The sequence below is a fragment of the Scylla paramamosain genome, chromosome 2 (assembly GCF_035594125.1).
Source record: "Scylla paramamosain isolate STU-SP2022 chromosome 2, ASM3559412v1, whole genome shotgun sequence".
NCBI lineage: Eukaryota > Metazoa > Arthropoda > Malacostraca > Decapoda > Portunidae > Scylla > Scylla paramamosain.
Genome location: NC_087152.1, coordinates 35,826,817 through 35,839,316, shown reverse-complemented (window position 1 = coordinate 35,839,316; position 12,500 = coordinate 35,826,817). Strand labels below are relative to the sequence as shown.

The 12,500-nt window shown below is 44.1% G+C and overlaps 1 protein-coding gene across 5 annotated transcripts in view; it reads right to left on the bottom strand.

Moving 5' to 3' along the window:
* Nucleotides 1–12,500, bottom strand: part of LOC135114105 (protein turtle homolog B-like) — a 192,257-nt gene that overhangs the window by 7,848 nt on the left and 171,909 nt on the right. For all 5 annotated transcript variants that reach the window (XM_064029809.1, XM_064029842.1, XM_064029818.1 and 2 more), the window contains one exon: nucleotides 5,258–5,462. In XM_064029809.1, coding sequence (XP_063885879.1) covers nucleotides 5,258–5,462 — 205 coding nt within the window. The remainder of the gene's footprint in view (nucleotides 1–5,257; nucleotides 5,463–12,500) is intronic.

The window sequence follows — 12,500 nt, the reverse complement described above, 5'->3', positions numbered from 1 at the left end:
GAAAGGTTACAACGCCCCAGAGTAATAAAAAAGAAGGGGAAACTTAAATGCAAGGTAAAAGCTGCAGGCGAAAGAAGGAAGTAGGTCCCCTCACTTCTCCATCATCGACGGTGCACTAGTTTATTCTTCATTGTCTCTCTTCTCTTCTATTCCATTCACATTGACAAACTTTCATTCATCGAACTAATTCGCAGCAAAAAACAGGATCATATGGCACCTGTTAGCCGACGAAAGACCGAGAAACTGACCCAGGATCGAACTCCTAACCTTCCGTCCGTGAGCGAGTCCTGCACCACGCAGCCACATCGCCACTACCACCAATAAATTAATGCAGCCATAAGCTAAGTAAAGTTAATTGTATCACGTGTTAGCTATTAGAAATAACATACGTAATTGGCACTTAACTCTTTCAACACTAAAATACGTTGTGTGGCTAAGCCACACAAGTGTAGGAAACTGTAAGGTGAAGGTAAAGTTGGGAGGATACGCCAAGATCAAAACAGACCTAAGATCTGAATGGATCTTTGAATACTCTATAGCTGCGCGTGGCCTCGGCGTTCATATCTGTCTCATTGGTTTTTTGATCTATAGTGGATGATATTCCTAACCTCGGAACAAAGGGCCACTCTGGCATCTGGGTATGTACAGTTTAGTCACTGCACACGGAGGCACTGTAACTGTGTGCAGAGGGATTTGCTTTCAAACTTTCCTGAAGCCATGCGTGAGAAAAGGACACGATCCAGCATGAACTCATTTGTGGCGCGCTCTGGTGGCTAGCACAGAAAACTGATCAACTTGTGTATTTAAAGTAAATTAGAGAATGTTATCAAATCAAGTGATTACTGCGGCAAAAACTGAAGCCTTGCTGCCCGTACTGCCACGGTGAAGAGGATGCCACAGGAAGGAAATTACCTTTACTCGTATTTTCGACATCGTTACCGAGAGAGAGAGAGAGAGAGAGAGAGAGAGAGAGAGAGAGAGAGAGAGAGAGAGAGAGAGAGAGAGAGAGAGAGAGAGAGAGAGATTATGAAAAAAAAAAATAACATAATGACATTACATCCATTACCGGGACGTTTTTTAAAGTGACACACTCATATTGCAATTTTCTCTCGTTTATTTTCCCGAGTATAATGGTGGGAAATTACAGGTGAAAAGGCTTGCCAACTTGTGTTCATTGTTTGTAGAGAAGATATCATGAATTTTTTGTGCATCTCGGAATATTTCCTCAAACGACAGCAATTTATTTAACTACCAGTAACAATATGAGCTTGATATTTTATAAGGGCGCATTATTTTTTCTGTAATAGTTCCTTTGGTGTCTCTTGTGCGCGTGCAATGTAATAACTTTCACAGAGGAAATCTATTTACTCAGTGCTTCCGTGTCGGCGCGGGCGTGAGGGCGTGAGGCGGCGTGGCGTGGCGTGAAGGGCGTGGCGCTTGTGGTTAATGATTAACGGTGTGGCGCCACGCGGTCCTCGAATCTTACAAATGAAAGCTTCCCAACATTAACGCGCCTTCGCTCAGCGCTTTAGTAAGCTTTGGAATGAAAAGAAAATTAAATGCAAGACTTACCCGTATATGTAACACACTCACCATAAATCACATTCAGAAGCATTACGCATATTACCAAAGGCTCTGCTCGTTCACAAAAGTAAGCGGCACAGACTCATAAAGGTGCCAAGACTTCAGTTGTGTTAAGTTCCAATAGCAATGAAACTCAGATCCTGGTGAAGCGATGTCATGTAGTGGAAACCGTGGGCGATTGTCAGGTGGAGGATGGCATAAAGTAGTTGGATGCCTTTGGTTGGTGGATGTTTTAAGTACGAGTAGATGAATATTTCAGGTAAGTGGATGTCTTTGGTAGGTAATTGTCTTAGGTAGTGGATGTCTTAAATTAATCTGTTAGGTAGATCAATGGCTTAGGTAAGTGATGTCCAAGTAGGTAAGTGGTTGGTTTAAGTACTGAATGTCTTAGGTAGTGGAAGTTTAATGGATGTCTTAGGTAAGTGGATGGCTTAGGTACTGGCTCTCTTAGGAAATGGATGTCTTAAATAGGTGGATGACTAGTGAAGGCCTAGGTAAGTGGACAGTTTGAATTAATAAAAGATGAGTAAATTGCATCGGAAGTTGTGGACAGGACTTCCTTTATATCCTCCATGTCACCACTCTGGGGAAAAGGACGATGTGGTTTGCTTATTATGTATGGTGTGTGTGTGTGTGTGTGTGTGTGTGTGTGTGTGTGTGTGTGTGTGTGTGTGTGTGTGTGTGTGTGTGTGTGTGTGTGTGTGTGTGTGTGTGTGTGTGTGTGTGTGTGTGTGTGTGTGTGTGTGTCCTGCATCTGTATATCCCATGATACTGCGACATTTTTCTGCCACACTCTTCACGTTGATTCTCACCCTCCCGGAAAGCCTTTGTTAAATTCAGGCGTGATGCAATTAATTATTTAAAGTAGACACAGGTTCCAAAGCCGGGCGCGCCTCACCTGGAAAATGTTCGGAGGTTGAAGGGAACGAGGCTGTGGGCGAATAATTAAATGATGTGTGGCTCACGAAGGGAAGGTGTCGCGCTAAAGTGGTGGCAGGCGCACTCAACACTCAAAAACACCTTCAATTTTGCCTTCACCTACCAGGCTCTTAGATGTTCGTGGAAGTATAACGTATACTTTCAAAGAGCAATGGCAGGGAGTACATGTGAGGAGAAAAGGTTGCAAATCCAAGCGTATTCTTTCACAGAGGCTACAGGTGATTATTGTGTCTCATTCACAGCACTCGCCGCTTCGAGGAATCAGTGAATGCTAGCGTGATGAGCAGCATTTGTTCTGTTTAGGAGAGATCTCATTTTTTCTTCATTAAACTAACTAATTTGGTTTTCATAAACAGCGTTGGGTAATTGGACACAATCACATCAGCCTTGCAGCGAAGGGGAGGACTGGTACGTTAAATAAATAGCCACTGCACGAGAATATAATTTTGATGTCTGGAGTTCTCAGGACTACAGTACGGTTAGTGTATTGAGACGTTTTATGGACTACTTTCAAAAGCCACAGAGATGATAACTTGAGCTCTCACGGGTATTTTCTCCCAATGATAATGTTAAATTATTACTAGAATCATGAAAACAGTCTTAAAAACCAAAGTAAATTGTTAAAAGTAGCAGAGGGGCCGAAACGTTTAAGAATTGTAAGCAGAGAGAGAGCGTGCCTTGGCTCTCCCCGCCAGGATGAAGAATGGCGAACACAAAGTTACGGGTGGCTCACTCTATCATCTGGAATACGCGGAACTCATCGCCTTCAAGTACTCTCCTGCAATGAATCTAAAATAATCCATCGTCGTGCAAACCACTAAGTCATAACCGCAGCACAACTTATCAAATTGGCTCATTCTATCATCCGAAATGCACGAGACTCATCATCTTCAAGTATTCTCCTGCAGTGGACTTAAAATAATCCCCCACAACACGAAAATGAATCATAACCGCAGCCCAGACACCAAATGTTCAAAGATGTGCGTCTCTCGCCCTCCCTCCCTCCCTCGGCCTCCCTGCCCAATATATTCTATTCATCTTCACCCCGATTCCGTCCACCTTACTAATGCAAGAGTCAAACCTTCACTCTTTCATCCCTTTCATTGATAAACTATGGAACTCTCTGCCTGTTTTGTTCATCCCGCTCCTATGAATTTAACTGTTTGAGAAGAGAACCATCAGGAAACCTCTGTAACTGTATTGTCCAAGCTTTCTGGATCCCCACCTGTAATGAATTTTTGGGTGTTGCCTGCTGTCATCATTTTTTTTTTTTTTCATTTTTGTATTCTTGACTAAATTTTCTACTCCTTGAATAAACTGGAAAGAAAAATACAAACGACATATCTATGTGAAAAAAAGAAAAATACATCAGATCTATAAAAAAATCTCTCTCTCTCTCTCTTTCTCTCTCTCTCTGGAAATAAAATAGTCACACCAAAGTCTCCCACGCTCCGAGTATTGCACCTTCAAGAGTTCCTGTCCGTGGAATAAATAAAGGAACAGGAAACCCGCGGGTGGTCCCCAAGTGGCGCTTCTCCGCAGTACTGGGGCGGGAAGGACAACGGGCCAGGAAGGGAGAGGAAGGGACTGTAAGGGAGACGGGCAGCGAACGATTTTGTGGAGAAGTGGGCGCGTAATGATCGCTGGAATGGAGTTGAGGAGGGTGGCTGGAGGTGGAAAAGTGGTCGCGGTGACAATGAGGTGGAATGGGTGGAAATGTTACATATTGCTGGAGCGTGGTGAAAGGTTCCAGGGATAATGATACTTAGCAGGTGGAGCAGGTACAAGGACCAGAGTGGTTCTCGCATTAGATAATGAAATACGTGGAGTGAAGCACAGACTAATGTTTGGGAGAGAGAGAGAGAGAGAGAGAGAGAGAGAGAGAGAGAGAGAGAGAGAGAGAGAGAGAGAGAGAGAGAGAGAGAGAGAGAGAGAGAGAGAGAGAGAGAGAGAGAGAGAGTGTGTGTGTGTGTACGACCTCTGAAAAAAATTAAACCACTGCATTTAAATGTACGTACATGTTCTTTAACTCATCAACCATTCAACTCCAAACGTTTCTCGGATTTACTGATATCAGAGTACCTTTCTACAGGACGAGTGTGAAAGGACGGAGCTACACACACACACACACACACACACACACACACACACACTGCTCTCTTGCTCATTAGTCACGTCCTTGCCTGTCACTTCTCGCTCTGTTCGCAAAGGTTTTCAGTGAAGAGCGAGCAGTTACTGTCGTCCCTTTAGAAAGAAAACAAGAGGCAGTGCGTGAATAGTCCCAGGGTCCTCTGCAGTTCGGACTACGGTTCCGGTTCCTTTGCTCTCTCATCGGAACAGTTTTCAAAGGACACATAGATGGTTGATAGGAATTCTTTTTGTGCTTTTTTTTTCAGTAACGATGAATAATCAATGTTGAACTTTCACTACAACTCTTGAATTCTTGAAATCTAAGTAATTTCTACGAAGTACTGTTAATAGTCGACGTGAAGCGCCGAAACATTTGAAAAAACGAGCCTACTGTATAAAGGCCCTTAGTTCTCTTCGGGACGATATTACGTACGTAGCAAGTAAGTTAAACATGCACACTTTTAAAGGACAAAGAACGAAAAATAAAGAACTTCAAGCTCATTAAGTGCATTAGAGATAAAGCTAGACGAAACTGGGCAGGCAAACACCACTTGCAACACAAGGAAACCAAATAGAAAATAAATAACTGGTAACTAGTACTGACCGTCGACGATGTAGACGGTGGTGGTGGCGGGCAGGGCGGCATGCGGGCGGCAGGTATAGTTCCCGGCGTCAGGAGGGGCTGCGCGCACCACTGACAGCCTGGACGTGACCTCCCGCACCTCTCGACCACCAGCCTCGGTGTGGATGCTCACCCCGCCACGCGGCCCGGAGATGGTGACTTTGGTGTCGTTGTGCTCCCAGTCCACCTGCAGCACAGAAGCACGGCATGAGGACCCCACGCACCTCCTGGCTGCCAGTGAGGTCTTTCCTAATCAGGAAGCGATGAACAGACCGAAGCAATCAAAATTGTAAGTGATTACCACACCATATATATATATATATATATATATATATATATATATATATATATATATATATATATATATATATATATATATATATATATATATATATATATATATATATATATATATATATATGGCAACAATAATTACAAGAAAAGAAAAAAGAAAAACGCCCACTGAGATACCGGTCCCTGTACAGAGTCGAAAGCATAAGTCAAAAATACAGGATAAGTGTCTTGAAACCTCCCTCGTGAAAGAGTTCACGTCATAGGAAGGTGGAAATACAGAAGCAGGAAGGAGTTCCAGAATTTACCAGAGAAAACGATAAATTATTGAGAATGCTGGTTAACTCTTGCATAGGAGTGAGAGAAAGAAGAGTCTTGTGCAACGAGGCCGCGAGAAGAGGGGAGGCATGTAGTTAGCAAGATCAGAAGAGCAGTTAGCATGAAAATAGCGGTAGAAGATAGCAAGAAATGCATCACTGTGCGATGAGAAAGAGGCTGATGAGACGAAAAGCTTTTGATAACACCCTGTCCAAAAGAGACATGAATGGAATCCCCCCCATGCATGTGAAGCATACTCCATAAATGGACGGATAAGGCCCTTGTACAGAGTTAGCAGCTGGGAGATGAGAAAAAGTGGCGGAGACGACTCAGAACACCTAACTTCATAGAAGCTGTTTTAGCTAGAGATCAGATATGAAGTTTCCAGTTTAGATTATAAGTAAAGGACAGACCGAGGATGTTCAGTATAGAAGAGGGGGACAGTTGATTATCATTGAAGAAGAGGGGATAGTTGTCTGCAAGGTAGTGTCGAGTTGATAGATGGAGGAATTGAGTTTTTGAGGCATTGAACAGCACTTAGTTTGCTCTACCCCAATCAGAAATTTTAGGAAGATCAGAAGTCGGGCGTTCTGTGGCTTTCCTACTTGAACTGTTTACTTCCTGAAGGGTTGAACGTCGACGAAAGGACGTGGAAAATTGCAGGGTGGTATCATCAGCGTAGGAATGGATAGGACAAGAAGTATGGTTTAGAAGATCATTAATGAATAATAGGAAAAGAGTGGGTGACAAGACAGAACCCTGAGGAGCACCACTGTTAATAGATTTAGGAGAAGAACAATGACAGCAGCAATAGAATGGTCAGAATGAAAATTTGAGATGAAGTTACAGAGAGAAGGATAGAAGCTTTAGGAGGGTAGTTTGGAAATCAAAGCTTCATGCCAGACTCTATCAAAAACTTTTGATATGTCCAAGGCAACAACAAAAGTTTCACCAAAATCTCTAAAAGAGGAAGACCAAGAATTAGTAAGGAAAGCTAGAAGATCACCAGTAGGGCAACCTTGACAGAACCTATATTGGTGATCAGAATGAAGGTTGTGAAGTGATAGATGTTTTAGATAAGCAGGGAATTAAAGCAATAGGACGGTAGTTTGAGGGATTAGAACGGTCACCATTTTTAGGAACAGACTGAATGTAGGCAAACTTCCAGTAAGAAGGAAAGGTAGATATTGACATACAGAGCTGAAAGAGTTTAACTTGGCAAGGTGCAAACATTGAGGCACAGTTTCGGAGAACAATAGGAGGAAGCCCATCAGGTACATAAGCCTTCCGAGGGTTTAGGCCAGCGAGGGCATGGAAAACATCATTGCGAAGAATTTTAATGAGTAGCATGAGGTAGTCAGATGGTGGAGGAGAGGAAGGAACAGGCCCTGAATCATCCAAGGTGAAGTTTTTAGCAAAGGTTTGAGCGAGGAGTTCAGCTTTAGAAATAGATGAGATGGCAGTGGTACCATCAGGTTGAAATATAGGGAAAGATGAAGAAGCAAAGTTATTGGAGATGTTTTTGGCTAGGTGCCAGAGGTCATGAGGGAAGTTAGATCTTGAAAGATTTTATACTTTCTGTTAATGAAGGAGTTTTTGGCTAGTTGGAGAAGAGACCTGGCATGATTATGGGCAAAAATATAAAGCGCATGAGATTTAGGTGATGGAAGGCTCACATATAACACAAGAACAGGCTGTGTTAAACCAAGGTTTGGAAGGTTTATGTCGAGAGAAAGAGTGAGGAATGTACATCTCCATGCCAGACTCTATCACCTCAGTTATGCGGTCAGCACACAGAGACGGGTCATTGACACGGAAGCAGTAGTCATTCCAAGGAAAATCAGCAAAATACCTCCTCAGGTCCCCCCAACTAGCAGAGGAAAAACGCCAGGGGCACCTCAGCTTAGGGGGATCCTGAGGAGAGATTGGAGCGATAGGACAAGATACAGATATGAGATTGTGATTGGAAAAGCCCAACAGAGGAGATAGTATGACAGCATAAACAGAAGGATTAGAGGTTAGGAAAAGGTCAAGAATGTTGGGCGTATCTCCAAGACGGTCAGGAATACGAGTAGGTGTTGCATCAGTTGCTCTAGGTCGTGGAAGATAGCAAAGCTATCTTCCATGAGTTAGGTGAGAGGTATACAGCACAAATAAATTAGTTTGAGAGTGACTCTGTAGTCACAGCCAGATGGTGGAAAACTCTTAAAATTTAAGAGCTTGGGTACGACAGCAGGTTAAGACATTGCGCACATAGACGCAACATCCAGCTTTGAATTGAAAATGAGAATAGAGAAAGTAGGAGGGAACAGAAAAGGGATACTATCAGTTGCCTCAGACACCTGCATTTCAGTGAGGAAAAGATGAGATTTAGTAGACAGGTGGTGTTCTACAGACTGAAAATTAGATCTAAGGCCACGAAAGTTGCAAAAGCTAAAGAAGAAAAGTGCCAAGACACTTAAGGTCGATATCAGAAGAGCAGTCCGACCTGGGGATATTTATGGTCCCCTCCTCAGATGAGAACTCCGAGGCTGGTGTGGAAGTCGCCATGTTCAATTTAGAATTTTTAGGGAAGGGTGTGTGTGTAATTAGGTACATGTAGTTTTGAGTGAGGGAAGAGGGTTGTCTTTAAAGGGCAGGCTGTGACTGCTCCTTTGTGTTGTGAGACACAAAGGGAAACGTTCAGTGAGGTCACAGCTGGATTATTGATAAGTTCAAAGCACCCACTGATCCAGTGCTTCAGACCTCACTGGGAGTAATTATCGTTTCGGCAGGGGCAGGTGTGAGTGTTTGATGGTGGGCAGGGGGTGTTGAGGGTTGTGACAGAGAGTTGTGACTGCTGCTGGGAAGTGATCGGACGCAATGAGTTAGTTGAAAAAAAAAAAAAAAAAGTAATAGTATCCCTTCCACAGAATTTCACATAATTTAAAACTAATAGCAGTACGTTAATTAATTCACTACTATATGTTATATTTGATAAGATAAAGTTATTAAAGAAATATACGTAATTCATGTTGTGTAATCGCCCCGCTAGAATTGTCTTCTCGCATCGCTCGTCGCTGGTGTTGTGTTCTCGCATCGCTCGTCGCTGGTGTTGTCTTCTCGCATCGCTCGTCGCTGGTGTTGTCTTCTCGCATCGCTAGTCGCTGGTGTTGTCTTCTCGCATCGCTCGTCGCTGGTGTTGTCTTCTCGCATCGCTCGTCGCTGGTGTTGTCTTCTCGCATCGCTAGTCGCTGGTGTTGTCTTCTCGCACCGCTCGTCGCTGGTGTTGTCTTCTCGCATCGCTCATCCCTGGTGTTGTCTTCTCGCATCGCTCGTCGCTGGTGTTGTCTTCTCGCATCGCTCGTCGCTGGAATAGTGTGGTGTGGTCTCGCTCGCGGCTGGTATTATTGCTTGTTCTCTTCTCGCGTCTCGCTCCAGTGTAAGGGAGCACTGCGAGGAATAATGGCCCCGCTCACTGCTTGGCGGCCTCGCGCTGGTGCCACTTAACGAGCAGCACCTTCACGCATGCGTAACAGGCCTGGACATTGGCTTTTGGGCCTTCGATATATATTTTGGTCTGTGGCGTGCCCACCACGATGGACACGCCGTAACGACCCCCGAGGTTGTGCAGGAAGCATTCGTCCTGCTTCGTCAGGTGGCTCAGGAACCTGTTTGGGGTGTACATGATGCGTCGCACCACTTCCCCCACCCCTGGGACTGGAGGCGCCGCCACCACTGGCTTGTCCTCCAACACGGGAGCCACGTCCTTCCGGTGGACGACATGGCGCTTCTCCAGGGAGGGCGCCACGCAGGTGTCGTCCACTTTCTTGGTAGTGACGATTTTCTTCCCCTGGAGTGGAAGAAGATCATCGTGCACCTTGCGGCTCCCTTTGGTCTGCTTTGGCCGCTTCTCAGCCTCCGCAAACTTGCGGGCCTGCAGCCTGCCCCGCTGGGCAAACAGGGCCCGGGTGCGGGCCACCCGCTCCTCCTCCTCGCTGTACACCTTCTTGGCGTACGAGAATTTTACACCGTGCATTGTCAATTTTAGATTCTGCTCTGAGATTTTGTTTTGTTTGAAATTTATAATCTTTGAAAAGTACCTGATTTCCAGTGTGCGCGATTCCTGTAGAAGTGAGATGAGACTTTTGAGGCGTGAGAAATGGGGACAGAGTGACGATGGCCGCGAGAAGGGATGAGGGAAGTGATCAGTGGTGATATGTGATGATGGGTGTTGCTTGGGGCGTGTTAGGTGTTGCTGGTTAGTGACAGTGTTGGTGTACAGTGACGGATGGTGATGTGGTGAGATGTGCTTGAGACCCTTTGTTATGTAAGGAATTGATTAGGAGTTACGAGTGATGGCTGATGGCGATAGGTGCAGGATCATCAGAATAATGATGCTTTGCAAATGGGAAATCTCACAACATAGTGAATATAACTGTGCTCCTCCTTTTGTATTTAACAGAACACTTGGTTGGGAAAAAATAATAATGAAGTTTCACTCAAACTGTATGGATTTCTGTGTTATCTGATGTAAGTTGTCTGCTCTAATACCAAGTGGAAAGAAAACGTATCTCTCATCCACACATTCTTATTCTTTCCAAAAATATAAAGCGCATGAGATTCTGGTGATGGAAGGTTCAAGTATCTTTTGTGGGCCACCCCTCTACCATGTACAGCACGAGAACAGGCTGTGTTAAACCAAGGTTTGGAAGGTTTAGGTCAAGAAAAAGAGTGAGGAATATACTCGTACGTCTCCATACCAGACACTATCACCTCTGTTATGCGGTCAGCACACAGAGATGGATCTGTCACGGAAGTGGTAGTTATTCCAAGGAAAAGCAGCATAATACCTCCTCAGGTCCCCCCAACTAGCAGAGGCAAACTGTCAGAGTCACCTCCGCTTTGGGGGATCCTGAGGAGGGATCGGAGTGATAGGACAAGATACAGTTATGAGATTGTGATCGGAGGAGCCCAACGGAGAAGATAGGATAACAGCATAAGCAGAAGGATTAGAGGTTAGAAAAAGGTCAAGAATGTTGGGCGTATTTCCAAGACGGTCAGGATTACGAGTGTTGCACCAGTTGCTCTTGGCAGTGGAAGATAGGAAAGCTAAAGGCTAGTTCACCAGGATGGTCAGTGAAGAGAGAGAAAAGCCAAAGCTGGTGGTGAACATTGAAGTCCTCAAGAATGAAGAAAGTCAGGATGTGCTCCTCTTTGGAAGTTAAGAAGCTAAAGAATTTCTTATAGTCAGATGAATTAGGTGAGAGGTATACAACAGAAATAAATTTAGTTTTGAGAGTGACTCTGTAGTCGTAACCAGATGGCGGGAAACTCGGAGGATTCAAGAGAATTCAAGGGCAAGAGAGTAGGTTAAGTCGTTGCGCACACTGACGCAACATCTAATTTTGGATTGAAAATGAGGATAGAGAAAGTAGAAGGGAACAGAAATGGAGTTACTGTCAGCTGCCTAAGACACCTGAGTTTCAGTGAGGAAAAGAAGATGAGGTTTAGTAGAGGAGAGGTGGTGTTTTTACAGATTGAAAATTAGATCTTAGACCGCGAATGTTGCAGAAGTTAATGAAGTTGCGGGAGGTGTCAAGACACTTAGGGTCGATACCAGAAGAGCACTCCGACTTACATTTATGGTTCCCTCCCCAGATGGGGACTCCGAGGCTGGTGTAAGAGTCGCCATGATAATTTTGAATTTTGAGTGAAGGGTGTATGTGTAATTTGGTGCTTGCCGTTTTGTGTGAAGGAAGAGATTGTGTTTAGAGGCCGGGCTGTGACTGCCTCCTTATGTTGTGAGACACAAAGGGAAAAGTTCAGTGAGGTCACAGCTGGGTTTCACAGCAAACACTCTGATCCAGTGCTTCAGACCTCAATGGGAGTAATTATCGTTTCGGCAGGTGCCTACTGCCTCCTCCTGCAATATACAATAATAAACATGATATTTCACTATCAAATCATATAAGGAATCAATTAATAAAATGAGTTGTCTTTTTATCAATTTAGATGCCACGCTTGCAAATCAAAACAAAGTTGTAAATGTAACCATGCCAAATACAATAATAGTCATGACATATTATAATCGAACCATATTATATAAAATCACTAAAGATTACAAAAAAAAAAAAAAATCAAGAAACTGAGCTGTCTTTTATTAACTTTGACGCCACGTTTGCAAACTCTCGCTCAACAAAGCTTTCAGTATCCGTTCCTGAAGTCACACGAATAAAAACTTGATGTGCATACCAGGTGAAGGACGAGAAGTCTCCAGCACGTAATACTCCAGTTATGTCAAGATATTCCAATACATTTTGAAAGTTTATAAAGGCTAAAAGTTTTCGGTTATCGATGCTCGTAACATCTGAGTGACTGCAGCTTATGATTTTTTTGGCATGTCAAGGAAATTAGTCACGAACACAAAATATAGGGAGAGAGAGAGAGAGAGAGAGAGAGAGAGAGAGAGAGAGAGAGAGAGAGAGAGAGAGAGAGAGAGAGAGAGAGAGAGAGAGAGAGAGAGAGAGAGAGAGAGAGAGAGAGAGAGAGAGAGAGAGAGAGAGAGAGAGAGAGAGAGAGAGAGAGAGAGAGAGAGAGAGAGAGAGACTCAACTTGCTGCTTCCAAAAAGTAAAC